Genomic DNA, 27331 nt, shown 5'->3' with positions numbered 1-27331 from the left:
GGCACTCTGAGACAGTTGATGTTTGTGCATTAGGATTTGGTTGAATCACTCACCAGTCTCCTTTTTCTCCCTCAGCTCCCATTTGATTTTACATGGAAGATGCTAAAAGACAAGTTCAACGAATGTGGTAAGTATTTGAGAGGCTTTCTAGGTGCTTCCTTGTGTTGTGGCTTGTTGGTGGTGCATTGGAGTCATGCAGCGAGGCTTCCATCCTAGTCTTCACAGACACCTTCCGTGACTGTGGAGGATGGATGGGACTTGCCATTTTTCTGCCTGTGCAAATATTCAAGCAGGTTGTTGAGTTTCCTTTTATGTGTCAGATACTTTTTCACCTGTGTTCTCATTTCATCTTTGTTTTTCTCTTTTTTTCCCCCTTCCGGTTTTTGAAAGGAGGTAGTGTTGACCCCATTTTACAGTCAGGCCAAATCATGTTCCCAAGGTCACATGGCTTCTAAGTGACAAAGCTAAATAAAATAAATACATCTGAGACAAGGTTGTTTTCCACAATAGCACTATTGGTTTGCGCCTCAGAGAGCACTCGCCCAGCAGGTCCCTTGGGTGAGGTTTCACAGGCTCTGGGCACACAGTAGCTTGTGTGCGATGAAGCTAAGGGTCTCTGATAGAGGTTTCCTGGCACACCAGGCAGCCATTCTGGAAGGGTCACTTTGTGGCCAAAAAGAAGTTGTCTCCGGTTGAGGCCCTGCCCCTCACGCCTACCACCTCTTTTCTTTTAACCGTGTCAAGTTGGGAGCCCCAGCCCTAAGCCAGAGGTCTGGGTAGCTCCCTGGATCAAGGCTTCCTCAGTGTTTTCTCATTTCCTTTTGCTGCAGTGACTCAGATTTCACCACAATTGCTGCTTCTCCTGGTTCTTCTCTCGGGTCAACTGTTGAGCCATAGCCCTGCCTTCTTGCCCTGTTCTTGTCCTCTTTCCACTCCTTAGTTCCCAAGTTGTAGTGGATATTCTGAAAAGTCAAATTGGATCACTTCCCCCTGCCACAGATGCCCGGAGGTGTCCCTCTGCTGTCAAGAGAAAGCCCAAACTACGATCCCCTGTACGACCTAATGTCACCCTAAGCTGTTTTAGACCCTTCCCGTGAGAAGCCCTCCAGGATGTTGACCTCTTAAGCAGAGTTGATGGCCCTAGAATTGTGAGTGCCAGCACCAGTTACACTGTGTGTTCTTGGCCCTGTGTTTCTGTGGCTCTTCCCTTGTAGATTGTTTCCATGGTGCTTGACACATACCTGGATGCTTAACCGGAGCTTGAATGAATATTTGTAACCTGTTTGCCAATTATTACAAAGCTTGTATTTGGACAGTACAGAAGTGTCCATGGTATTGGCATTGGCCTTGTAAATGCGGTGGAGCAGTGTATTAAATAAGTGAAGCCTCTGTGAAATTTGCCTGTAAAGCTGGCTTCACACAGCGTCTTTTTATAACTCTTGAGAGTAAAAGTGTGCATTTGAAGCCGCCAGGAATGCTCATGGTGGGTCAGATTGTTGTCCTGTGGCAGAAGAATGGCAATGTGGCTGAGGGCCATAGTAGCTGGGTTCCAGCCGCTGTGTTCTGAGCATTCATGCGCCAGGCGCGAGGGCCACCCTCCCTTTTGACTCTGTCAACCGAAATCCAACAGGTGATCTGGACTGAGTGGAGCCCAGACTGAGGCTGAGCTCTGGGTTTGCCTGATGAGTTGTGGTCTCTTCTTCCCTCCCTGTGCCCAGGCCACGTGCTGTATGCCGACATCAAGATGGAGAATGGGAAGTCCAAGGGGTGCGGTGTGGTTAAGTTTGAGTCGCCAGAGGTGGCTGAGAGAGCCTGCCGGATGATGAATGGGATGAAGCTGAGTGGCCGAGAGATTGATGTTCGAATCGATAGAAATGCTTAAGCAGTTGCCTTTTTTAAACATCGATACCAGACCTCTGAATTTGTATTTTTTCTTGTTAACCATTTTAATTTGTTGGCTGGATGTATAAAGATGTTTAAAAAATTCAGTTGCTTTTTGGGGTAATTTGAATTACTTTTTTAATGACTGGGATCCCATTTGACTGTTTGCATTGAGATTGCAATGTGCGCAATTTTTTTTGTAGTTGTGGCATCTTGTTGACATCGAATATGACTTTGATAATAAATACCAGTTCCTGAAAGCTGCTTGCTTTTGTGTGTGTGTTGTGGGGTAACCGCCCGAGTTTGGGGGAGCTAGAGCTGCTCAGTCTCCTTTCTACCCTTGGAGCTGTGGACCCTTGGGCTGGGAGGCCACTGGCCCCAGCCACTTCAGAAAAATTTCGTGGAAACGGAATCCTGAGTGGACCTCAATCCCCCAGGGCTCGTTAATGGTGCACTTGGCTGTCGGAGCCATCCTGTCTCCCCTGGTGCAGTTCTGTAGGGCACAGATGCTGCATCAGGCTCGTTTCCAGTTAGACTTTTGTCTCAGTCTGCTCTGGCTGCTGTAACAAACATTTGTTTCTCACAGTTCTGGAGGCTGGGAAGTCCAAGATCAAAGCGCTGGGAGATTCAGTGCCTGGTGAGGGCCCGGTCCTAGTTCGTGGATGACACCTTCTAGCTGTAACCTCACATGGCAGAAGGGGCCAGGGAACTTTCTCAGACCTCTTTTATTTATTTTTTAAAAAAATAATTTTTTAGCTTTATTTGTTTGGCTGCGCCACACAGCTTGTGGGACCTTAGTTCCCCCACCAGGGATTGAACCTGGGCCCTCAGCAGTGAAAGTGCGTGCAGAGTCCTAACCACTGGCCTGCCAGGGAACTCTCAGACCTCTTTTGTAGGGGCACGAATCCCATTCATGAGGGCTCTGCTGCCACAACCTAATCCCCTCCCCAAAGGCCCCACCTCCTAGTACCATCATGTTGAGGGTTAGGTTTTCAACGCAGGAATTGTTTTTGGCAGCAAGGACACAAATGTTCAGTCCATAGCAGCTTTTCTTTGCTAAAACAGACCAAGTAGGGTGAGAGTTTCTGAGCATATTTTGTCCTGTCAGAGGTTTAGGCTGAACTTGATACCTGGACTCTTATCAGAACTGGGTCACATTCCCCCCAAGATGTGATCTCATACGTAAGTCCACTTGGGCTGTGTAGCCTGTGAGAAGCTGCAGCTGCTGCTTGTCACGTTGGATGTGGAGGGTCTTCACTCTGGCTGGCGGCTGACACGGGGTACCATCACGGGGACTCCCACCTCTAAGTCTAGCAAGGTGCCAGCTCCCTTGCTACCTTCTCCTGCCCTACTTTTCTCCTTTCTGGCCTATATCCTTGAGGGGTGTGAACTTGGAGAAGGGGGGTGACCCCACAGATTCCCCCAGGTGTCTGATCATGGCTCCACTGTGTGGTGCCCATCAGGAGGGAGAGACAAGACAAGAAGCAGGAATTGCTTTAAAAGAGGGGCTTTATGTGGTCTGTGTCCGTGGTCAGACAGGAGCCTGGGCAGTTCTGTGACGGCCAAACTGGGATCCAGGGCTCCTTCGGTTAAGAGGTGGCTGGATTGGTGGGTTGTCCTGGGTCCCCACCCCTGTAGGCCTTATCGTCCCCCGGGGAATGGTTGGTTATCCAGAGGATCTGCCGAGGAGGGGTGACTTCCAGTGACCCTTGCCCCATAAGCAGGTAGCCAGCAGCCCCTGGTGGAGTGGGATGGGACCTTACCCCCTCCCAAGACACTGTAGTCCCTTCCAGTCCACCCGGAGCATCCCCATACATACCCCAGGAACCGACGTCGTCATACACCTCTGTTTCCCTGGTTGAGAGCGCAGTTAAGGTCAGTAAGGGTCACCCCACCCCTCCCCCCTAAATCCCCCACCCCATCAGGGCCAGCACTCACAGGGGCAGTAGAGCTGTTCTGGGTACATAGCCATCTGCAAGGAGAGAGCGGGGGTGGGTGAGTTCTCCACCCTCCCTGGTGTTTGGCGTCTTCCCAGGGCTGCCCCTGCTGGGCTCACTCACACTTGCCCTTGGTGTCCCGGCACAGCATCTCCTCCTTGCTGGTGAACTCTATCACCTCCAGGATCTCCCCACGCCGAAGCGCCAGGTGCTTGCCACCCCCGCGACGGGTCTTGGCGTTGGGGTCAATCATCATCCTTGTCTGAATCACAATCTCCCCCTCAAACTGGGGAGGAAGACATCAGAGCTTTTGGTCATGCTGCCACCCCGAGGACCCCTGCCTGGCTTCTTTCTGAGGATGGAATTTGTGGGGCTTTGGTCAACTGGGGCTGAGCACAGCCCTCCCAGGACTCTTGCTTTGCTTGGGGTTCACACCTTGAACTTCTTCCGGAACTCCCGCTCAGCTTTCTCTGCCTTCCGGATCTGCTTCAGAGACTTCAGGTCCGTGGGCAGCAACTGCTGTGGCTGGGGGCCCTTCTCCTTCCTGAGCCCCCGGGGAGTTGGGTGCTCGTGAGCAAGACGTGCTTCTCAGGGACCCCCTTTTACCGTCCTCCCAGAGCTCAGCCCCACCCTGTCCCACTCCCTTTGCCCTCTGGTACCTGGGCTCTTGGTCTTGTGGTGGCCTCCTGGGGGGTTGCTGGGTAGACAGCACTTCATCTGGGACAGTCAGAATGCTGAGTTAGGGCAGGGACCATTGGTTCGGCCTCTGAATCTGGCGGCCTGCTCTTTCCCTTGTCAGTTCTCAGGACCTTGGTCCCCTCCCCACCCCGCTGCCCAGGCCTTTCTCATGAGTTGTGAGTTCTAGTGGATTGCCTTTCATTTTCTTAACTCCTGTCGCAGGACAGGCGTGGCAGAAACGTTACCACTCATTTCAGCTGTCTTGACTGTCATCCCAAGTTGCTTGCCGAGGAGGACCTAAGGGTTCAGAGAGGTAACACAGCCTGCCCCAGGTCACCCAGCTGTTAAATGGTAGAGGCAGGATTTCTCTGTGGGCTTTTGAGGCCATTTCACGCCTGCCTTGTAGAGCAGGTGGGGTTCTGGGAATTGTGATGAGATTTGGGTCAAAAAGTAAGGCGAAGAAAAGTATTTCCTGGAAGCAAAGAAGTCTCCCTCTAAGAAGGGGCTGTTGGGCTGGGACTCTTGCCTGGCCTGGCTCATGATGAGACTGGACTGTGAGGGGTCTCCCAGGTGAGGACTGACTACCCCGCAAATGACCAGCTTTCCAGGTATGAGCCCTGTTGGCCAAGGGTGTGGCTTACAGTGAGAGCCTTGTGAACACAAGGGGAGTGAAGGATCCAGAACCTGAAGCCCCTAGCTTTTTGCAGTCCTCTCTGAATGACTTGAAGTGCTGCTCTGGACATTTCTAGGCCAGCAGACCCTTCCATCAAGCTGCCCGAGGGGCATCTGCATGGGGCCCTTCCACCCCTTCAGACACTGAGTTTGCCTCCAGCCTCAGCTGGGTGGTGCTCGGGTAACGGTGCCACCCAGAGGCTGCCCAGGCCGGAGATGGTCACCCGGCTGGGAGCAGCCTTGACTTCACCCCAGGGCCCCTACAGACCTGCCGCAGCCAGAGAGTGCAGCCCTGGGCACGGCAGTGCGGGGCAGACCCTGGTGCCCTGTGTCCCCAGCTTTCTGGCAGTGTGATCCTGAGCACGCTACCCTCAGCTCCTGAGAAAGAGCTGGGCCCGGCCCCTCCAGAGGAGCCCCCAGCTGTGCAGGGAGCCTCTAGTGGAGCCGCCACTGCTCTGAGTGAGGCAGAGAGTGGGAGGGGGGAGCCCAGAGTCCTTCCAACTGGGGACAGATTGAGAAGGGCAGAGCTGCCTTTGGGACAATCACTGAGCCCCACTCGAGAAGCGGGGAGATCTGGGGAAGCATGTGGTATCGGCTCAGAACCTTGAAGAATGACTGGCGGTTGTCCAGTGGCTGGGACGGTGAGCAGAGGGAAGAAAGTGCCTCGTCTACTTGGGGTTGGGGAAGGGGAAGCGGTGGGCCATGCCTGCGGAGCTGCTGGAAGTGGATGGCCAGAGGTGCTCCCTCCCCACGTCCACATCCCCAAGAGAGGCCCCCCAGACCCAAGCCACAGAGCTTAACTGGAGCGGAAGCAGGAGGGGCCCTGTCAGGAAGCTCTGTGCTAACAGGGGTGTTGCAAGCAGCCCCTGGGGAAAGCCCAGGAGAAGCAGAAGGGGCTGGGGAAGGAGTAACAGCTGTATAGGCAGCAGACTTTGGAGGGTGGGCTGGTGAGGTGGGAGCGGTAGCTGGGGATCCCAAAGGCACCTCTGATGAAACGTTCCCCTGCAGGAGACCCTTCCAAAGACAGGGCAGGGAAGCAGCCCGGGAGCCTAGGGTCTGGGCTCCTGTGTATCGGCTGTGCGACCTGGGGCAAGTCACTTCTTGCCTCAAGCTTGTCCTCAAGCTTCCACTCCTGTAAAATGGGCAGGACACTGCCTCGGGGGTGGTGGGCTGTGCACATTCGGTGAAGTGCTGGCATGGGAGCCTTGGTGTTTTCACATGGGGTTGGTGAATGCATCATCCGCGAGCTGGGCCTGCTTGGCCTTCATCCTGCTCTCCAGGAGCAGAGGTGTGGAAGGGAGAGAAGAAGCATCCTTGGAAACCCAGAGCACAGAGAGAGAGTTGCCTGGGACTGCAGACCTGGAGGGTCGGCCGCACCCTGTCTCCAGCCCCTGCCTCTGAGTTCAGGCCCAAGTCCTGCCTGGATATCCCTCAGGCACCTCCAACACCACGGGTCCCTTACTCAGGTGCAGGCTCAACATTTGGGCCTCAACCCTGTCATGAGCTCGCTCTCGTCCCTGGTGATGCACCACCAAGTCCTCTTGCTGCTTTGTACCTGATCCTTCCACTGCTCTCCATGTCTTCTGCCACCACCCTGGCCCACACCCCTGCCCTGGCCACACCCTGGTCAGGCTGCTGGCCTCTGGGCTGCCCTTACTCACATTGTTCCACCCACCAGGAGCTGGTGTGACCTTTCTGAAAGGTCCCTCCTTCTCTCTGCTTCCTCCCCTGGCGCTGCTTTCAATCCATCAGGGATATGGATTGCCACTTGGCGTCACGCTAGCAACATGGCAGAACACACCCTTGTGACAAATGTTCCCCAGGTGCCTTGGCAGACTGGTCTGGCTGAGGGCCTGGCCCTGTCACCAACAAACCTCTGCCCTTGGGGCTGGGTCTGGAGTCGTCTGTGGGCTCCACGTCCTCGTACAGCTTGTAGGCCTCATCTGGGTCCCTGCGGGGATACCTGAGATGAGGGCCTCTTTCGGTCCCGTGACCCACGCCTGTACCCCCTGACTCCTACTCACTGTGGGGTGTCTTCAGGCTGTCGAGCCAGGAAGCCGGCAGAAAAGCTCCTCGGCAGAGCTGTGGGGAGATGAGAACAGGAGGGAGGGAGGCGGGCACTGCCAGGGAGCCTCCACACCCTCCTTTCTGCCTGGGCCGCCCTCACCCACCTGTGCCTGCTGCCAAGGTCCTTCGAAATCTCTGGACGTCCCTGGGGCCTGGGGGCAGTGGGGGCTTGGCTGGAGGGGCGCCCAGGCTGCTGACTGGGGGGAGAGGCCTCCGCCGGGGTGGGTGGCCAGGTTTGAGGCCCAGCCTCGAGCCTCCACCGCAAGTGAGGGCTCCAGATCTCTGCTGCCTGGCTCCAAACCCTGGGCTGAGTGGGAACCTAGGGCTGGAGCCTGCAACGGCAGTGGGCAGTGAGCTCTCTGAACGGGAGCCAGGGAGTGGAGGCTTTCTAGGGAGGTCACCGAAGAACTCTGCCTGCTTCCTGGGCAGAGATCTGGGCTTGGGCTGGGAGGACTTGCAGGGCGGCCCCCGCCACTCGGGCTGCAGAAACTCCTTGGGGAGCAGGCTGCACTCGGGCCCCGAGGACGTCCTGGGGAGGTCACCACACTCGGGCCGCGGGGGCTTCTCGGGGAGGTCACTCAGCGGAGGCTGTGGCATCTTTCCGGGGACTGTACTGAAGTTGGGCTGTGAGGAGTGAGGCTGGGGCTCACTGGACTCGGGCTTTGAAGGGGGCATTGGGGGGACCTCAGTGGACTCGGGCTGCGGCAGGGACTTCTCAGGGAGACCACTGACCCCAAGCTGCGGGGGCTTCTCGGGAACGGTACTGAACTTGGGCTGGGGGGGCTTCAGGGTGGCCTCATTGGACTCAGGCTGCTGGGACTTCTCGGGAACGGTACTGAACTTGGGCTGGGGGGGCTTCAGGGTGGCCTCATTGGACTCAGGCTGCTGGGACTTCCTGGGGAATGCACCGAACTTGGGCCCTGTGGGGGGCCTTGGAGCGTGGCTGAGCTCAGGCTGCAGGGGCTTCCTGGGGAATGGAGTGGACTTGAGCTGTGGGACCTTCTTGGAGAGTTCACTGAACTCAAGTTTGCAGGGCTTCTTGGGCAGATCAGTGAACTCGGGCTGGGGGTGCTTCTTGGGATGCTCGCCTAGCTCAGGCTGTGGAAACTTTTTGAGGAGTTTGTTGAACTCGGGCTTTGGAGATACTTGAGGGAGTTTGCCGGTCTCGGGCTGAGAGGCCTGGAACTTTGCTTGAAGGCTCCGAAAGTCCTGATGACTCCCCTAGGGGACACGGAGTCAGGCAGGGACTCAGACACATGCGGGTGGTGGAGAGACGGACGTGGGACAAGCGGACATGGTCACGGACACGCACCCCCTTCCCCTGGCTCCTGTTCAGTTAGCTCCTCTCCCCCACCTTCTGCCCTTGGCCGCCATCTCTGTTGGCCATAGACTCCCACGTTTTTGTGTCTCTAGCCTCCCGGTGGGTCGCAGGCCCTCCTAAACTACCACACCCTCTGACCTCGCCACTCAGGACCAGGATGCGCACCCAGCCTCATCCCACTCTGGACCCGAGCTCCTGGGGCCCCTGGGGCCTGCTGCTCTCATAGCCCGCCCCGCCCCCTCAGTCAGGGGAGCATCCTCGAGCTCCCCGCCCCCCCCCCCCCCCCGCCATGCCCCCAGGCCCTTCTTTTCTCATTTCAAAATACATCCGGAATCCAGCCACTTCTCACCGCCTGCACCACTGTCCTGGCCCAGAGGAGCCCAACCGGGTAAGGCAGTATCCCCTGTTGCCTGGATCATTTAATAGGCTCCTCCTTGGTCTCCTGCCCGCCCCCGCCCCCCGCCCCCGCGTCCCCATCCCTGGTCAGGCCCCTCACAACAGCCGGAGGAGGCCAGTTAACCCAGAGTCAGTTTGTGCACCTCTGCTCAAAATCTGGCCGTGTTCCTTCATTTCCCCACAGTAGAAGCTAAAGATCTCACGAGGAACTTCCCTGGCGGTCCAGCGGCCAAGACTCCGCACTCCCAACGCAGGGGACCCGGGTTCGATCCCTGGTCAGGGAACTAGATCCCGCGTGCCACAACTAACGATCCCACGTGCTGCAACCAAGACCCAGTGCAGCCAAATAAATTAAAAAAAAAAAAAAATCTCACAAAGGCCCTGAACGATAGATTTGACCTCTCCTACCCAGTCACCTCCTTGGCCTCCCCTTCTCCCATCTCCTGCCCTCTGCCTGGGACACTCTCCCCACTGCATGGCTCTCCTCCTCTTCCAGGTCTCTGCTCCCATATTCCTTATTAGAGAGGACTTCCTCCCAGACCACCCTAATTAAAAAAGAGAAGATTGGATTCCCCCTTCCCAGGATTCTCTATCCTCCCCAACCTGCCTGATGTTTCTCTTAGTTAGTACCTGACACCTTGTATCATTCTATTTATTTTACTTAATACTTTTTTTTTTTGGGCAGGGGGCGGGCGGCGGTGGCCATGCCTCACGGCATGTGGGATATTAGTTCTCTGACCAGGGATTGAACCCACGCCCCCTGCATTGGAAGTGCAGAGTCTTAACCACTGGACCGCCGGGGAGGTTCCAATACTTGTTTTTTAAATGTGTTTTGACTATTTGTGGGATTTTTTTGTTTTGTTTTGGTCTCTCTCCTCCTCCTTTCCCCAGCCCCTGTGGACTGTCAGCGCCCCAAGAGCAGTAGCTTGTCTTGTGCATTGCTGTCCTCCTAGTGCCTGGCCTGTGCTAAGATGCTCAGTAATTCTTTGTTGAAATAAAGAACGTACAGGACACAGAGACAGGCATATGGGCGGCCTGACCATCACGTTCTCACACAGACTCACGTGGAGAGACACTAAGAGACCTAGAGGCAAACCTGAGGGCAGGGCCCCACAGTCCCAGACACCCCGACTGATGGTCAGGGATGCCCACCAGGCCCGGCAGGCAGGCTCCCGAGCGTGGGCACGCGCACCAGCCCTGGCACAGGAAGTCCGTCCCAGGTATGGTCTTGACCAGCCCCACATCCTTGGTCACGGACACAGGAGATGCACAAGTAGGCCAGGGCTGCTCTGACCGACAGGTCACCCCAGAGGTGGCCCTGCCACAGCTCCCAGGCCTGGCTTTACCTGGGGTCGAGGAGACCGGGGAGGGGAAGGGTACGACCTCGGGAACTTTGCCCCCGCCTGTGCCTCACTCTGCCCTGATCCAGAGAACAAGGAAAGGTGCCGGGGCCTGAGACGCCTCTGTGGAAGCCCCCCTAACTGGTGGGTTGTGGCAAGGCTCCCAGGTGACCCAGGGGGCCAGAGAAGCCGGGGTCAGCAGGTCAGGCCTTGGGGCGCTGCTGGGGTGGGGGGTTGGCAGCGTGTGCGTGACCCGCTTTGTCGCCCCCAGGAAGGCCCTGCCCCTCACCCTGGCTGCCTGTTACCGGGTTGCTATTCATGGCGGGGGGGGGGTCGTCTGGGCAGTGCCACCCATCTCCCTTCTAGTCGCAGCCTCAGCCTCTGCTACAGGCCCCTCGGGAGCCTGAGCTGTCCCAGAGGTGGGTCTTGGCTGCCTCCTACCTCTGGGCGTTTGTGTCGGTCACAACCCTGAAAACCTGCTTGCCCCTCTGCCGGCCCGCTCTTGGAATGTGCCTTCCAGTTTCCACCTGTGGCATCCCTTGCCTCCGGCCAGTGGGGGGCTCTCCAAGGGCTTGGGGGCTCACTCACCATGGCTGCAGGCGGGTGACGGGCCACAGGGCGAGTGGGACCTGAGCCAGGGCTGCTGCCTTCAGGAAGTGACTGTAGCTTCTGCTCCACGGGCCCCACGGGGTGGGGTCTACTGGCCAGGCGGGAGGGCAGAGGAGGAAGGGGAGGAGGGGGGAGAGCCCCAGCCTGTCTTCAGGTCCTGCTGGGAGCTTCTTGAATTCCTGTCCTGCGCTGCGCTTTGTGCATTTCTCAGCAGACACCCAACAGTCACTCGTTTCTCGACTCTGCTGGCCCCCCCTCTCCCACCCCATGCCCTGCTGTGTGCTGACCTCCGGACTCCAGGAAGGACTCACGCCAGGCCCTGAGGACCTCCTGCCGACAGAGGCAGGCCAAGGCCAACTCCTCCCAGGGCCTCTGCGGGAGGCGAGTGGTAGTTCTCAGCGGGAAAGGGGCACGGCCAGTTCCGGGCCGTGAGACCCCAGGAGTAGAGCGAGCCTGACGGGTGAGGCCCTCCTGCTGGCTCTTGTTGCCTCAGTCCGCCTTCCTCATTTCAACACTTCCCTGTAGCCTGATTTCCAGCTCTGAGCAGGACTTAGGACTTCCCTGTTACAGGGGCAACTGTAACAAGGGCCGAGGGCCCAGGTGGGATGGCACGTTTGGTGGTGGGTGGGTGGGGAATGTCCAAGGCTCCCAGAGGACAAGAGGAGGAAAATGGGGACAGCTGGGAGGCCAGCAGAGAGGGGGTGAAGGTGGTAGGCAAGATTAGAGCTGTGAGGGTGCAGGGTGCGAGGCCAGACAAGGGAGACCCTGATGGCAGGGCTCGGTCCCCAGGAAGTCAGTGACCTCGGGCTCATAGAGAAAGGGAGAAAACACCCAGTGGGAGAGTGCAGAGCCCCGATTCTCAGTTCAGCTATGCCACCGGGATCTTTGAGATCACAGAAAGACAGAAGAAGCTCCTGGAGATTTTGACTTAATTGGTCTGGGGTGTGGCCTGAGCCTGGGGATTTCTTACACACCCTCAGGGGGATTCTGGTGTGCCGCTGAGGAGCACTGGTGCCCACAAGTCACCCTGAGACCCCGAGAAAGTGTGGGTTGTGTCTCGGGTCTGAGGTGGGGCCTCAGATTCTGAAACATCCCAGGTGAGGCCCATACTGCTGGTCCAAGGATCACAGCGAGAGTAACAGAGATGTACTGAAGTCTCCAGAAAGATCCACAGGAGACAGGGACGGAGGCTGGGCATTGCATCCCAGCAGGAGCCCTTCACTCGCCGCTGCCATGAAGGCCACAGACAGCAGTCGGCAGTGACTCTGCCTGTGTCTGCTCTTAAGAGCACAGCTTGGGGATTCTGGAGCCTCTGTGCCCGTGCATCCCTGTCCTTGAACGGACAGACATGCGCGCTGGGTCACATTTCCGGATGTTGGTCCGCCTCCGAGTAGGAGGCTGGGGATGATGAAGAGGTCTGGGTCCTGGAGTGGCTCAGCCTGTTCAACGTGAGCCTGCAGTCTCAGGCCAACCTGCCCACTCTGGGGCGGCTGTGTAAGGTGGGTGCCTGCTTGGACGCGCCGGCCCCTCATTCATTCTCCCTTCAGACCGACACTCTTGGGCGCCCTCTGCCGGGCGGATCCGGGGCCCTAAGAGGACTCAGCTTTCAGGCATCCTGGAGTTGGGGTGCGGTGGAGGGACCCTCTGTGGGGCTCCCAGCTTGGTTGGCCAGAGGGAGGTCAGGGGCTGCAGGAGCCCAGAGGGGACAGTGGGAACAGTAAGACTTCCCAGGCGAGCAGACAAAGGTTGGATGGGAGTTGGGAGGGGGTGAAGGTAGGGGTCAGTTTTCAGAGTGAGCCAACTCCCTAGGCCTCAGGGCAATTTCAGCTTGCTCCAGAGGGCAGCGAGGGGCCCAGGGGGGACTGTGGACCCACTGTACCCATGGGAGGGGCTGTTGCATCTTTGTGGGTGACGCGGTTGGGGGGGGCGGCACCTACCTGGACCAAGATACCTGGGTCTCTCTGGGAAGGTCCTGACAGACTGCGAAGTGGCACTGCCTAGATTCGGGGGTGCCTGAATGAGGGGCTTGATGGGGGAAACTCCAGGGGCTGGGGGACCCTGGTACGCTGGAGATGGGACACCAAGCCCTGAAGATGCAGGAAGGGATGGGCCTAGAGCCATATTCCCAAGGGTGTCTAGGGGCCTTGTGAGTGCAGGAAAAGGAGAGAGTGCCCTTTGGGCCTTGCTGCCTGGGTTTTCTCATCAGTGGTAACTGCCCCGCTTCTGGGGTGGTGCAGAATCGGTGACTTGGAACCGGGCCCGGCTAGAGTCAGGGCTCAGTCAGCTTACCCTCTTAGCCTCACCTCTATCTGTAAAGTGGGCCCCGGGACCCACCTCCTCCCCAGGTTCCTGAGAGGGTCCCAGGCAGCCGGCCACAGGCTTGGTGGTTGGAGTGATGTCAACCACCTGCGAACATTTCCCAAGCCCCCTCCCTCGCTCCCCATCCCTCTTTTGAATCCTCACAAGAACTCCAAAGGATGAGCATTCATGACACTCATTTTAAGGAGTAAGAAACTGAGACGCAGAGAGATTGTCTTTCCCAGGATCACCCAGCTGTGGTTCCAAGGCTTCTGGCTGAGAAGGGGGAGGGGAGCTCACAGGGGGCCTGAGCCCCAGGGTTCCCTGACGGCCCATCTGGCCCTACAGCAGGTGCTCAGTGACAGCCGCTTCTGTGGGGGCCTGGAGGTGCTAGCAGAGTGGGCGCCTGGCCTGAGCCACCTGCGACTCAGCTGCAACCCCATCAAGGACACTGGAGCCCTAAAGCCCCTTGTGAGGCTGAGGGCAGTGGGGCAGGCAGGCGGGCAGGCCGGCTCCTGGGTCCAGGTGGGACAGGTCCAAAGGGTGCCCAGATCTCCCTGTTGCCCTTCCCAGGAGAAGCTGAAGGGCCTTCAGAACTTGGAGCTGTTCAGCTTCGAGGAGTCACAGCAGCTGCGCTAACAGAGCAGGATTTTGAGTCATTACCCGAGCTTGGCTACCTGGATGGCTTCGATGCTGGGGACCCTGCTCAACTCTGAGGCTGAGGCCAACATGCTGGGGAACGAAGATTCTGAGGAGGACTAGGGGGAGGATGGTAAGGGGGGCGAGGGGAAGATGGGAGGCTGATGAGGGGTGTGAGGCCTGGGGACTCCACCCAAGGGGTGACTAATGTCTTGCTGGCCGCAGATAAAGGACAACTCTGATGACTTGGAAGATGGAGGAGATATGGAATGAACAGGGTGGGGTGGGGCTGGGGACCTGGTCCTTGGGTTCTTGCTCACAGGATGTCTATGTTCCCCAGGAGGAAGAGGAGAGAGATGCTGAGTGTGGTCCTGAGAAGAGGAGGTGGAGAGGTTCAAGATGGGGCCTTGTGGGCTACTAGGAGAACAGGATCTTCATCCAGAGAGCTGAAGGGAGCTGTGGGGAGCGGTGGGGGTACTAGGCAGGGGAGGAGCACGATCGGAAGAGTTCCCTGTTTCCAGAGGTGTTCAGACTGGGGGGAAGGGCGGGGGGGTGGTTGCCTCCGGTGCTCCAGAACGGGGTGGGGGGGGTGGCGGGCGGGCGGGATTGAAGCTTGGGCTGGAAGGGAGCAAGATGCAGGAAGTAAAGCCGGCCTGAGGGGTGGCTGCCAGCAATGCGTGGGACTTCCATACCCTGGAGGCTTGACCCTCAGGTTCTGGTGACAGCAGTGTGGGACCAGATTTTGAACTCTGCCCCCAACCTGACTTCCCAGGAAGGAAAGGAAGAAGAGGACCTATATGGGGGAGAGGTGAGAAAGGAGGAAGCCCAGGCTCTCCAGGGCTGGCCTTGACCCACCCTCCTCCTCAGAGCTGGGGCAGGGGGAGGAGGGGAAGTGGGCAGCCGAAGACAGTGAGGAGGATGATGATGAGGCCTGAGCTCCCGCCTGCCAGAGTGCCCAGCCCTGGGGGCCCTGGCACCTCCCTTCTACTGCTGGGACTGCCCCACCACCCTGTCACCTCCCTGAGAGTCAGTGCTGGCCTCAGGACCTGGGGGGCTCCAGCTGGGCGGGCGCTCCTGACTCCTGGAAGTTTTTAAATAAAACTTCCGTCTCATATGGTTTCTGGAAGTGGTGGGACAGGAAAGAGGACCATCTACAGCTGTCCCACTGCTGAGGTTGACAGGGGAGGTGGGACACAGGTGGGCTGTGAGGGGGAGGCCTGCCCCCTTCCGAGGTGGGAGCGCCCCAGGACTGCACTGGAGGGGCATGGGACCCAGACACAGCACAGGCTGGCTCATCTGCCTCCTTTATTGTCCCGCCACCCCGCCCATCGCAGGCCCCCCTAAAATTACAAAACTACCCACAGCCCACCCGCAACGCGGCGTGGTTCAGAGCGGCGAGAAAACCGGACACTCCCCCTCTGACAGCAGCGGCGACACCTTGGGTGCCAGCGGGGCCGGGTCTGGGTGGAGCAGAGGAGGGGGCGCCTGAGCCTCAGCCCCGCCCCTCGCCTCAGGGCCCCCGCCCTCCCCACCCTTGCGCTCCCGGGCCTTACCCGCCGGCGCGTCGGGGCGCGGCTGCCCGGGCGCCGGGGCCGCAGGGGCGATGGGGCGGTGGTCCTCCAGGTGTAGGGTCATGGCGGGCCGCGAGGCCGTGGAGAAGGCGCACTGCATGCACGAGTAGCGGCCGCGCGTGTGCTCCCACACGATGCGGCTCGGGGCCGCGTGCCCTGCGGGCAGGCGGGACCCCGTCAGCCCCGGGCCCTGGGCGAGGGCGAGGACCGGGGCGAGGGCGGGTCGTACCTTTCTCTCCGCCTCCCCCTCAGCTCCCAGGCGCCGGGGCTCTGGAACGGCTGATCCATTTGTCCCGGGCGTTTCCCCATGTATTTGGGGGCACCAAACTTGACTTATCCTCTGAACCCTCTCCCATCCTCTGAACCAACGTAGGGGGAAGGACTCGGGAACCGGGTGAGAGTTTTACACGGAAACGCCGGCGCAGATAAAGAGCAGGGGCCGTAATTTTTTAAGGCAAAATCCTGTATTTCGGGGGTGACATTTCTGGCCACCTGGGAAGGGGGTGGGCACCGCTGCCTCCCAGTATCCCCTATGCCCCGCAGGGGAGAAATCCCCTCCACCCTCCCCGGTGATCACCTGCACGCACCTGAGGGCGTATCGGAGCCGCCCTGGGGTCTTCGCGGGCTGCCGCCGGCACCTGCGGTAAATGGGCGGGTCAAGGTCAGAAGTTAGAGGGAGCCCAGCCCACCCTTCAGGCGTCCCTGCCCCCACACTCACCTTGGCTCTTTTTCCAGACTGCCGCGCTGGAGGCGGGCGGCCCGGGAGCGGCGGCCAGAAAGGGGCGCGGGCGTGGTGGGCTTAGGCCAAAAGGCGCGGGGTTCAAGTACGGCAGGAAGGGCCCGGTGGGGGCAGGGGCAGAGGTCGTGAACGGCTCGAGCAGCGGGAACTGTAGCCCAGGCGCCAACGCAGGGTCGGACTCCGGGGGGCGCTCGGGCGCTGGTGGCTCCTTGTCGAGGGCGGGGGGTGGCGGCGGGGCTGGGCTCTGCGCATGCTCGGCGCAAACATGCAGGTGCTTGAAGAGGGAGCGGTGCGTGCGGAAGCGCAGGAGGCAGTTCTCACACCTGGGGGCGGCACAGGGCTGGGCTGGGTCTCCTGCGGGACAAGGGGGGGGGGCCTATCCGTAGTAACCTGCGGAGCCGCTCGAGGGTGGTAAGGGAGCCCGGGCCCAAACAACAGATCCCCCATCTGCGGGGGAGGAGTCTGCCCTAAGCGTCCCCCTATTGTGGTCGCGACCCTTCCGGACCCCTCCAGGTCGGAGCCCTGGGAAGACGAGGAAGGAAGTCTCAATTGTGACTTAGGGGATCGCTTTTCCTCTTGGGAGGTAGAGGGCTGGGCGGAGCCGCGCCAAGAATGCCCCCCCCCCCGAAACCCCTTCCGAGCCCCGCCCTCGGGGTCCCTGGAACTTGCTCTAGCGACCAGTGTCTCTTCTGGGCAGGTTAAGGGCAAGGCTTGCCCTAGTTCATGCCCACTTCCCCGACCCAACCCCCTGGACTAGGAAGGGAGAAAAGCCCGGACCCCCGGTAGTGGCTGTCAAATCAGTGGTGGGGGGAGCTGCCTGGTCACCGAGCGCCAGCAGACGTGGGGGTGGACGGGGTCTCACTTGAAGTAGCGATTGGGTTTGTAGTGCAGCTTGCCGTGTGCCACCAGTTCCTGCATGTTGGGGAAAGTCTCGGTGCAGCTCAGGGCGGAACAGCGGAAGAGCTTGCCTGGCAGGGCAGGGATGAAGGACAGAGGAGTGGAGAGGGGTGGCCAGTCGGCTCTGCCTGCCTCCCGCCCTAACCTGCCTCCCCACCACCTACCCTGGCCCTACCTTCCAGGGACTGTGTGGGTGGGCAGTGGGTACGCAGATGCTGTGCCAGGTCTCGAACGCTGGGGAAACTGAGGCAGCAGCCAGGGCTGGAGCAGGGTATCTGCTTCCCTGCAGGACGCACAGAAGCGAGGGGAGGGGTGTGTCACCATCCCTTCTCCATCCACGCTGTCCAGGGCCCTACCCCAGAGAGGCATGTATGGGGTTGCAATTACCCTATGATCTCTTACTGGGGCCTTCACCCTCTGCCTCCCCCAACAGAGGGTTGGGGCTGAGTTGGCCTGGCTCACAGCCTGGCATACACCTGGGGCTCAGTAAGTGGTGATTCCCTCTAGATGGGCCCCAAGTCTGGAGATACTCTGTATTCTTCACTTCTATCGTTCCAGGCCTGTGATCCCCCAGAAGGCCCCATCACGGGTCACCTGGTGGTGGGCGTCGTCTGGGAGGCCGCAGGTCCTCACTGGTTCCGGAGACAGTGCTGGTCAGGCCAAGGCCGGGTCCAGGGCCAGCATGGCCACTGTCTGGGGCTGGGGAGGCACCCTGCTGGGTCCCTCCAAGCCCTCCACGTTCCCACACTGGGGGTGTGGCTGCCTGGTCAGAGCCTGGCTCCTCCCCCATGGAAGAGGAAGTGGCTACAGCAGCCACAACTGGGGACACCTCCTTGTCGGTCTCACTGGAGCTGGGCTCTGCAGTGCCCGGCATGTCCGGGCTGGGACCCGAGGTTTCCTCCTCCTGGTGGAAGGAAGAGGTGGGGAGAACCCCTCTGGGCCCAGGGTCTGCCTGGGCCAGCCAGGGGAACTCCACCCCGCCAAGACCACTGGGCATTCCTGAAGCAGCAAATGCCCCGGAGACGTCACCCAGTCAGCCCCCATCCTAAGGAGTGGCAGGGGGTGAGGGTGGATAGAGCTCCTGCCTCCTGTGTCCCCATCCTCTGGGAGGGAGCTTGGAGGTGTTCCAAATGTAGAAGGGGGTACCTTTTTAAGAATCATCTATATGAAAGAAGCATGCCTTTGACCCTAACTTGGAAAGGTGGGAGGCCCCCTACAAGGCAGGGGCGTGGCCCGTAGGGAGTGGGCGGGGCAAAGGCGGGGCTCTGAACCGGGCGCGGATAGGAAGATGCTGGAGAGGCCAAAAGTGGCCGAGTGGGTTGTTCGAGCACGGAGATATATCTACCAGCTGGGCTCGAGCTGTGCAGGCGAACTGGGAGTGCTGGGGCCCCGGCCGTATGAAGATCTGGGGCGGTGCCCGAGCCCTGTGGGCGTGGCCCAGTCGAAACCAGGCCCAGAAGTAGGGGGTAGGGTGCTCCCCGAGTGACAGCCAGCGGCGGGCGAGTGCCCGGATGTGGGGGCGGGGTCGGCCGGAGGCTATGTGCGCTACAGGGCCGCTCCCCGCCAGTCCCCGCTGGTTCGCCGCGTCCGCGTCCCCGGCGCCGCGCTCACCATCCTCGGCCTGGTTCGGCTTCTTGTTCCCGCGGCTCCGGCAGCTCCAGCTAAGGCTGCGGTGACTCCTTCGGTGGCCGCAAGCTCTCGCTCACGTCGGCGCCATTTTTCGCCTCCCAGGTCTCGCGAGAACGGAGGAGGGGGCCTGTGCACAGTGCTCCGCGAGGAGGCGGGGCCTGAGATCCGGGATTGTCCTGGATGGCGGAGCGTGCGCCGTGGTGGATTTGCAAGCCGAGGGCAGTCGTGGGGTGCAAAGAATCTGCAGGCAGAGATCTAGGATTAAAATCTCCCCGGGCCTCTGTGTTCTTCTCTGCAAAATGAGCATCTTCATCCTCTCCAGTCCCGTCACCATACCTCGAAAGGGGATAAACAGCGGTTCTCTTTTTTGAAGAGGTCGTGTTTAGAGAGCCTCGTCTTTGGAGGGAAATTGGCAGTGGCCGTCAAAATATTCAATGCACTTAGTTCTGACGTTGGAACGGGTCTGCTGAGATAGCCAAGGGCGGGAAGCAAGCCTACTGTCCGTCCTCGGGACACCCGGAACGGGTGTAGCCTAAGGATGGAGAGGTGCGTGTTTTCAGGAGGATGGATGGAGAGCCTTGGGTATACCGGCGTGGAATGAGTCACCTATCCAACCTACGTTTCTTTCTTTTTTTTTTTTAATACAGCCTCACTAAGTGTCACTACATCTCAGAAAGTCACTCTAGAATTTAACACTACTGTTTTTTGTTGTTTTTTTGTTTTTATTTATTTTTGCCTGTGTTGGGTCTTCGTTGCTGCGCGTCAACCTACGTTTCTTGAGTGCCTACTCTGTGCTAGGCGCTGGGGACCCAGAGATGAACAGGACAGACCAACATCCCCACTCCCAGAGTCCGCTCACGGTTTAAAATGGGGAAAGAGACAATGAATCAACACATGCAGCAAACGATCTTACGTTATATTAAGTGCTACAAAGGAAAAACAAAACAAAACCCCAGAAGGATGTGATGGTGATGGGTCAGGAAAGTTTCTCTGTGAGGTGACTTCTTTTTTTTTTTTTGCGATACACGGGCCTCTCACCGTTGTGGCCTCTCCCGTTACGGAGCACAGGCTCCGGACACGCAGGCTCAGCGGCCATGGCTCACGGGCCCAACCACTCCACAGCATGTGGGATCCTCCCGGACCGGGGCACGAACCCGCATCCCCTGCATCGGCAGGCGGACTCCCAACCACTGCGCCACCAGGGAAGCCCTGTGAGGTGACTTCTGAGCTGTCACCTGATGGTCAGGATGGAGTGAGCCAATGGAAGGTCAGGAGGCCACAGCACTCTGGGAAGAATGGATAGCTGGTGCAAGTGGCCTGAGTTGGGGAGGGACAAGCTTGTCTTTTTCAAGAAACAATGAGGTGATCAGCTCACTGCTGGAGCAGAGTGGAGGCAGGGAGTGGAGGTCAGAAAGTGGACATGGTGCAAGAAAGGTCATGCAGGGACCTTGTGAACCATGGAAAGAGAGGCATGTGATCTCTATTCTAACCTTGAATCTTTAGCAGGGGGAGGTACACCATCTGATCGCCGGTTGTCGTTTGGAGGATGGGTCATTGTGGGGACGGTAAAGTGGATCTTTGATCTCAGATCTCTATAATACATTATTTAACCGTTCAGGAAGTATTTCTTGAGTTCTAGGCAAGTTTAGGCTTTACGTACGGTGTATTTCCATCTATATATACATAAGATGTACCTATCTGCTTTTATACGCTAAGAATACCACTGGAAGGAGATGGACATTAACAAATTGGGGGGGACAGGAATTTTCGAATGAGGGGAAGACAGATTTTTCACACTTTTGGGCTGTTTGAATTTTTTTTTTTGGCCGCACCACGCAGCTTGTGCATTGCGGCCAAAAAAATTCCTTGTGTCTTAGTTCCCCGACCAGGGATCGAACCCGGGCCCACCACAGTGAAAGCGCGGAGTCCTAACCACTGGACAGCCAGGGAATTCCCATGGGCTGTTTGAATTTTAAAAAACTGTTTTCTTTTGATTATCATTAATACAGTTAAAACTCATTAACTGTATTAAAAACTCCTTAATTAAAAAAAAACATCATTTTGATACAGGGTGGAGGTGTGTGTGTGTGTGTGTGTGTGTGTGTGTGTGCAGGGGAGGTTGGTGCAATCTGGGGAAGGGTGGGGCGAGGTCCCAGAAAGGACAGGGAACCAAGAAAGAGAGAGGAGGGGCCCAACTTAAGAAATTTCGTAAAAGAGTCAACAGGATGTTGCTGAGTGGGGGGGACCAAGCTGACTGAGGTTTGCAGTCCGAAGATGCTATAACCTAGATGTGAGATGCTGTCTGTTAGAAGATGTCAACCCCACTCCCTTCTTCACCCCCAGTGCCTCACCCAAACCTCACCCATCAGTCTTGCCCGGAAGGCCCCACTTCCTGCAAACAGGGTGCCTGCTGTGGCAGTGGGGCCACAGGGCTGTACCCCAAAGTGCCAGGAGGGGGGGCAGCCTGCATGATGAATTCTAGGGCAGAGAAGGGAGACAGAGGCCCTCATTCCCCTTCAGCACCAGGAAATGCCCAGCTGATGAGGTTGTGGCTCACACAGTCCTCCCCGACTCTGTCCCCCAATCTAAGTCTTGCAGAGAGACACTCACAGTGGTGACTGGGCAGTGGAGGGGCAAAAATCAGAGATGCAGAGAACCAGGGACATTCAAGGGACTGGTTAAATGCTTTTGTATAGTGATTGGCTAATAAAAGGCTGTTGAGGGCTTCCCTGGTGGCGCAGTGGTTGAGAGTCCGCCTGCCGATGCAGGGGACGTGGGTTCGTGCCCCGGTCCGGGAAGATCCCACATGCAGCGGAGCGGCTGGGCCTGTGAGCCATGGTCGCTGAGCCTCCGCGTCCGGAGCCTGTGCTGCGCAACGGGAGAGGCCACGACAGTGAGAGGCCCGCGTACCACAAAAAAAAAAAAAAAAAAAAAAAAGGCTGTTGAGACCCAGTTGCAAAATTGGGATTTTTTTTTTCCCAGCCACGCTCAGCTTCCCAGGTAGGTGTAGATTCTACAGAAGGCTCTGCTGACCAGTCTTTCTTTGATACCTCATCTCCCATCCCCCAGGTGGGTAGGTGTCCTCTGCCTGGAGTCCTCCCATCACAGTATAGATCACTCTGTGTGGTATTTGCCATCAAGATCTGCTGACCCAGGGCTTCCCTGGTGGCGCAGTGGTTAAGAATCCGCCTGTCAATGCAGGGGACATGGGTTCCCAGCCCTGGTCGGGGAAGGTCCCACATGCCGCGGAGCAACTAAGCCCGTGCGCCACAAATACTGCAGCCCGCGTGCCTAGAGCCCATGCTCTGCAACAAGAGAAGCCACCGCAACGAGAAGCCCGCGCACTGCAACAAATAGTAGCCCCTGCTCACCACAGCTAGAGAAAGCCCGCACACAGCAACAAAGACCCAACGCAGCCAAAAAATATATGTAAATAAATAAATTAAAAAAAAAAAAGGTCTGCTGACTCTTTTCATCCTTCTTGGCTCCTCCAGCAATGTCCACACTCTCTCTGCATCTCCCTCCCCTGCTCCAAGCCCTGTCCCTTCTCTGGCACAGTCCTGACCCCACCCATCTGGCTCCATCTCTCCCAGACTGACTGCTCTTCGTGGGGCTGAGCACAGAGCGGTTGTTTATTTGGAAAGGTCTGAAAGGCTCAGACTCCGGCACTGGTTTGGAGACAGCTGCGGGGACCAAGAGACAGCTGGAGGGGACTGGTAGCTAGGCTGACCCCCTCTTCACCATGACAATAAGTGCAGAAGGCCAGGGCCCTCGAATGTCAGAACTGGTCCTGACGCCAGGTGAGTGAGGGCTAAGTAAACACAGACATGGGGTGGGGGTCAGGGTTCAGGAGTGATTCAGGGTGAATTATGGGGGGCCATGTGGGACCTGCCTCCTTTGTCAGGGTCCAGTAGGGTCCCAGTTTGTTTGGCAGGGGGTGCAGAGTCAAAGCTGACAGGACCCACTGGAACATTTGCTGCAGGAAAGCTAGCATGCAGGTTCTGGAAGCTAGCAGGTGAGACAAATTCAAGCTTTGTGAGGGGCAGAAGCATATCTGAGTTCAAGACTTGGCTCTGTGCAATCTTGGGTGAGTGACTAAACCTCTCTGAGCCTCCATTTTTCCATCTGTAAAATGGGATATTCACTGCTACCACCCCACAGGGTTGTGAGAAGGTGGTCCTTGTTCAGTAAGTTAACTCATGTTTTCACTCGGCAAACGTTTATTGCCTCAGTGGTGAGAAAAGGAGGGAAGTCAAGCTTGTCAAGGTCCCCCTGACTGTGCCCGGCACTTTGCCTGCAGGACACAGCTCACTTCCTACTCACAAGGCAGCTGGGAGGTAGGTTCTGCTGTTAGCCCTGTTTGACACAGGAGGAAACAGGTGTGCCTTGGGGGAAGCCAGGGCCCGGGGGTGGCTTAAGTGGTGATCCCTAGACCCAGGACCTGGGCTAGGCTGGGCTGGAGGCCACAGGACTGGACCTTCTGGCCAATGCAGCCAAGGGAAATGAGACCCGCATTGCAGGGCCTGGCTCCTGGCAGGATCCAGGCAGGCAGGTGGGATGGCAGGATCCCAGGCCCCTGTCCTGCTCAGATCTTCTCCACGTAGTTTCCTGGGAAAAGGCCCTCCTGGCCATGCAGCCGGCCTTTCCACCAGCCTGAGGAATCTGTGGGAGAGAAGAGAGCGTGAGGCTGAGCCCAGCCCGCTCCGGAGAAAGCCTTTCATGCTGGCTCTGTGTCTGTCTTTCTGTCATTCGTCTGCACTGGCCTGGCATAAGGCAGAAGCTGAAAAGAGAAGACAGAAGGGCAATTCCCCAGCGGTCCAGTGGTTAGGACTCTGCGGTCTAACTGCCGAGGGCCCCGTTTTGATCCCTGGTCCGGGAACTAACATCCCACGAGCTGAGCGGTGCGGCAAAGAAAAGAAAAAACATGTCTTTTAGGGGACTTCCAAAAAAAAAGAGAAGACAGAAGGAAGGGAGGGAGCAACGCGTGGGTTTTCCTTGCCACTGGCTCACACGCTGACATTTTCTTGACCATTCACTTGTGCTCGTCCCTCATCCATCTCCTCCTATAGGTCCCTCCCCATAATCCCCTTGGAGGAACCAGGAATGACCCCTAAGGGTTCCCCTACCCACCTGCAGAGGGTGCTGTTAAGTCCCAGGCTCCTCTAGGGGCAACCCAGGGGCAAGGTAGGAGGTCTGGAGGCCTGGGCCATCCAGACATGGCCCATTTCCTACTCACAAAGTAGGTTCTGCTATTAGTCCTAGTGCTTGACAGGTGAGAAGAATGAGGCTGGGGTACAGGGTACGATACAAGTGAGGCCAGGCTCCCAGGGTGGCTTAGGAGGTGACCTCCAGGCCCTGGCTCCTCCCATTTCTGCCCTGGCACACACACCTTCCATGAGGATCTCGATGACCTCGTTCACGTTGAAGCTCAGCTCGTCCACATCTTGGCTCACGTACTGGTACAGTGCCCGGCACCTTGGGCCGTGTGTCCGTGGCTGGGGCTTAGGTCGGCCCACACCAGGCACAGGTCTCTGCCCTATGCTGCGCTTCCTCTGCATGCTGTGGGCACATGGAGGCACTCGTCATAGCCCCAGACACTCCCCCACCTCCTGGGGCTGCCCTCTCACACCACCTACCCAGCCATGCCCTGGTCAGGAACACTGAGGAATTCTGTGTTGTGCTCCGAGGGAGGCCGTGCCCGTTGGCGTCTGCTGGCCCCCAAGGCTGAGGACGGAGGGCCCTGTGGTGGCTTCTGGGAGCCCTGTCTGGATGTGAACTCCAGGGGTAGGGGGCCCCCTCTGGCAGAGGGAGGCACCCCATTGCGATCCAGGCCTGCAATGAGAAGGGGGCATTTGTCAGGGTGGTGCTAGGAGGATTTGGGGGGACTTGGCTCCAAGTTCCCTGTCTGAGGGAAGAGGCAGCTACTCTTAACCCAGTATGGTAAGGAATGGCCTGGAGAGAGAGACCCTGGGGCTAGGAGGCCCTAGAGGGAGACTCTGAAGGGGTAAGATTTTCCCCTACCCTCTTCTGTAGGAGGGCTTTTGTGGGTGGGTCTTGGAGGATGAATAAGAGCTCAAGTGGAGCAGGAATTTGGGAGACAGGCAGAGCAAACAGCCCAAGCAAAGGCCTGGAGGTAAGAACAAATTTGGTAAGTTGGCAAAATAAGATGTAGCTTGCATGACAGGAGTGTAAGGTGGGAGGAGAGAAGAGGTCAGTGGTTAGCTGGGTTCGGATTCTGAAGGGCTCTGAATACCAAACTAAGCTTTGGCTTTATTCTTTGGGAGATGGGGAGCTATGGAGAGTTCTGGACAGAAAAGAAGAGCATGGTCATCTCTGCTTGTTAAATCCTGTCGACAAGAGGTCTGGCTTAGGCCTTGGAGCCCACAAGAGGCAAGGAAGACACTTAGTGGGGGGTGTCTCTTCACCTCTAGGGGGCCCGGGAGCTGCCCGGGTAGGGGCCTGGGCCGACCTTCTGGGTTTTCCCTGGGCCATTCCCTTCCGTGTAGGCTCTGAAAGGGAAAAGGAAAAAGATGTAGGGATTTGAGTGATGACCAGACAAGGTTCTTGGCCCCGCCCACAAGTCCAATCCACTCTGTGGCTCCGCCCCGGTCCCCGCTCCCGCGGCTCACCGGCTCTCCTACCAGGAGGGAGCCCCTTAGTTACTGGAACACTGGTTCCGCCCAATAATTGGCTCCGCCCCTCCGGGAACCTATCTCTCATTGGCTCCTGGGTCCACCCACTCCAAGGCTCTCCCCATTCATAGCCGGCTCAAGGGTGGACTCCCTGGCCTCGCCCCTTCCATGTTTCTCGCCCACTCATTGGTCACCTCGCGAGCCCTGCCCTCTTCACGGCCGTGTTCTCTCTTTAGGTCTCTCAAGTCCCGCCCCTCCATGGCCTTCACCCACCCTTGGCCCGCGCCACTGGCTCCGCCCCCACAGCCTTGATTGGTCCCTATGGATGGTCCCGCCCCTAGGGGCCCGCCTCTTCCTGAGCGCCTCTTAGTCTCCGTCTCCCGGTTCGGCGTAGACTCACTGGAGCTTTTGGGCAGTCCATCACCCACGCTGACCGAGAGGGTCCGACCGCTAGCCTTGAGCATCGCCACGTCGCCGGAGCCACGGGAGAAAGTGACGCTGCGGGTGCCACCTCCGCCCCAGCCCTCCTTCTTCACCCGGAACTGTAGTCTGCGAGGAGAGGAGGAAGCTGTGGGGGTCCCCACCTCCCCGCAAGAGGGGATCACCTCCCCATTCCATCCTTTCCGGACCCGGGGTGGGAGGGAGCGAGGCACGGGCGCATTTCGGCCGATCCGCGAGGCGGAGGAGGAAGCACTGTGCCCAGCCCGAGGATGGTGCAGGAGGTGAGGGTCGTACGTGTCGCTGAAGGTGAGGGGCAGGGGCCTCCGCACCGCCTCCTCGAAGCGCTTGCACAGGAGGCTGACGAACTCGGTCTTGAAGACGCTCTCCAGAAAGCTGTCGGCCGCGTCTTCTTGGAGGATGAAGAAGTCGTCCTGCCTCGTGCTGGGGGAGGGGCGGGAGGAAGGGCAGGTGCGAGTGACAGGTGAGGCTGGCAGGACTGACATTTGAGATGCGACAGAGTAGGGTCAGGTGTCAGGTAAGGGGCAAGTGAGGGGTTACACAGGTGGGGGGAAACGGGAGAGGTGGCAAGGAGCTGGAAAAGGTGGTAAGGGTCAGGTGAGGGGACAGGTGCTGTTGGCAAATAAGGATCATGAATGCGAGGGCAGGTGAAGGTGACAGGTAGGATCAAGTGAAGGTTGCAGGTACAGCAGCAGGTAAGACGTTCAGGGTGACAGATGGGGTAACAAGTAAGAGGGCAGCTGAGAATGAAGGGGGCTGGCGGGGGTGCCTGTGGGAGCCCCACCTGAGGGAAACTCCCCGTAAGGCCTGGATCTCCAGCTTCTTCTTCAGGACCTCACGCACCTGGCCCTTCTCAGGTCCCTTCTTCACCTTCTCCCGCCCGATCACATACACACACTTGGGCGTCAGGATCAAGTCCCTCTTGATGGCCTATGAGGATGCAAAACCAGAGAGACTGGTGGCAGGAGCCCCGGGCATCGGCAGCCTGGCCCCAGGGGATCAACCCCAGGCAGAGAGGTAGCGCTGGCAGGTCAGGTGAAGGACAGGTCAGGTGAGGGTCCCTCCATGTGAAGCTACATGAGTGGTTACTTTATATAAGAAACAGGAGGTTAAGTAAGGGTATATTGGCTAGAAAGGGGTTTCTGGGCAGTGAACAGGTACAGGGTAGGTGAAGGTATGCCTGCTGGACATGGGCGCCCAGGACCGATGAGAGTTTACCTGTGCACAGGTGCATTTGAGCCAAGTGAAGGTGTGTCTAACTGAGAGGTCTGTCTAGACTGGGTGAGAATGTACCACCTAATGGATAGGTATGTCCAGGATAAGGGAAAGTGAATCTGTGGTCAGGGCTTCTGAACAAGGTGAGTGTGTAATTATGGACAGATGTGTCTGGCCAGGTGAAGATGTATCTGATGGACAGGTGTGTCTGGGCTACACGAGGGCGTATTTGATGGACAGCTGTATCTACATTAGTTGAGCCTACACCTGTGGGCAGGTGTGTCTGGGCCAGGGGAGGGTGTACCTCTGGTGGGGGGTGGCCAGGCTGGGGTCAGGGTCCCAGATGTGGCC

The 27331-nt window shown here is 58.2% G+C and overlaps 4 protein-coding genes across 10 annotated transcripts in view; 1 reads left to right on the top strand and 3 right to left on the bottom strand.

Moving 5' to 3' along the window:
- The window catches only part of HNRNPM (heterogeneous nuclear ribonucleoprotein M), a 39057-nt gene extending 36912 nt beyond the window's left edge, over positions 1 to 2145 (top strand). For 3 of the 4 annotated variants that reach the window (XM_030879569.3, XM_060297207.2, XM_070045327.1), the window contains 2 exons: positions 76 to 127; positions 1719 to 2145. In XM_030879569.3, the coding sequence (XP_030735429.1) occupies positions 76 to 127; positions 1719 to 1882 (216 nt within the window). In that variant the 3' untranslated portion in view covers positions 1883 to 2145. Of the gene's footprint in view, positions 1 to 75; positions 128 to 1687 lie in introns of all 4 variants that reach the window. The other variant, XM_060297208.2, reaches the window with a different exon arrangement.
- A 1260-nt stretch (positions 2146 to 3405) lies between these two features.
- PRAM1 (PML-RARA regulated adaptor molecule 1) lies at positions 3406 to 11657 on the bottom strand. The gene is made up of 10 exons (XM_060297203.2): positions 10881 to 11657; positions 7340 to 8456; positions 7193 to 7250; positions 7043 to 7119; positions 4478 to 4535; positions 4254 to 4362; positions 3942 to 4104; positions 3820 to 3853; positions 3701 to 3735; positions 3406 to 3560 (listed from the first exon to the last, which is right to left on the bottom strand). Exons 1-10 carry the CDS (start codon positions 10881 to 10883, stop codon positions 3523 to 3525), a joined length of 1692 nt encoding a protein of 563 aa, XP_060153186.1. The 5' UTR covers positions 10884 to 11657; the 3' UTR covers positions 3406 to 3522.
- Positions 11658 to 13427: 1770 nt separating this feature from the next.
- Positions 13428 to 18780, bottom strand: ZNF414 (zinc finger protein 414). 4 transcript variants are annotated; one of them, XM_060297206.2, is made up of 8 exons: positions 18657 to 18780; positions 17640 to 17949; positions 17221 to 17328; positions 17011 to 17116; positions 16128 to 16471; positions 15997 to 16047; positions 15392 to 15565; positions 13428 to 13834 (listed from the first exon to the last, which is right to left on the bottom strand). In XM_060297206.2, the coding sequence occupies exons 1-8, from the start codon at positions 18657 to 18659 to the stop codon at positions 13821 to 13823; spliced, it is 1110 nt and encodes a 369-aa protein (XP_060153189.1). In that variant the 5' UTR covers positions 18660 to 18780; the 3' UTR covers positions 13428 to 13820. The 4 variants fall into 4 exon arrangements, with proteins under 4 accessions (XP_060153189.1, XP_060153188.1, XP_060153187.1 ...); XM_060297205.2 differs by having other exon boundaries at positions 13429 to 13829; XM_030879578.3 differs by lacking the exon at positions 13428 to 13834 and adding an exon at positions 14943 to 15298.
- A 4146-nt stretch (positions 18781 to 22926) lies between these two features.
- MYO1F (myosin IF) overlaps positions 22927 to 27331 on the bottom strand; it is a 32030-nt gene continuing 27625 nt past the window's right edge. The window contains exons 22-28 of the mRNA XM_030879589.3: positions 26550 to 26695; positions 26042 to 26188; positions 25707 to 25855; positions 25100 to 25183; positions 24311 to 24506; positions 24064 to 24233; positions 22927 to 23336 (exon numbers count right to left, since the gene is read on the bottom strand). Of these exons, the coding sequence (XP_030735449.3) occupies positions 23260 to 23336; positions 24064 to 24233; positions 24311 to 24506; positions 25100 to 25183; positions 25707 to 25855; positions 26042 to 26188; positions 26550 to 26695 (969 nt within the window). The 3' untranslated portion in view covers positions 22927 to 23259. The remainder of the gene's footprint in view (positions 23337 to 24063; positions 24234 to 24310; positions 24507 to 25099; positions 25184 to 25706; positions 25856 to 26041; positions 26189 to 26549; positions 26696 to 27331) is intronic.

The sequence above is a fragment of the Globicephala melas genome, chromosome 3 (assembly GCF_963455315.2).
Source record: "Globicephala melas chromosome 3, mGloMel1.2, whole genome shotgun sequence".
Classification (NCBI taxonomy): Eukaryota; Metazoa; Chordata; class Mammalia; order Artiodactyla; family Delphinidae; genus Globicephala; species Globicephala melas.
Note: the sequence above shows the minus strand (reverse complement) of the source record. Positions and strands in the feature narration are given on the sequence as shown.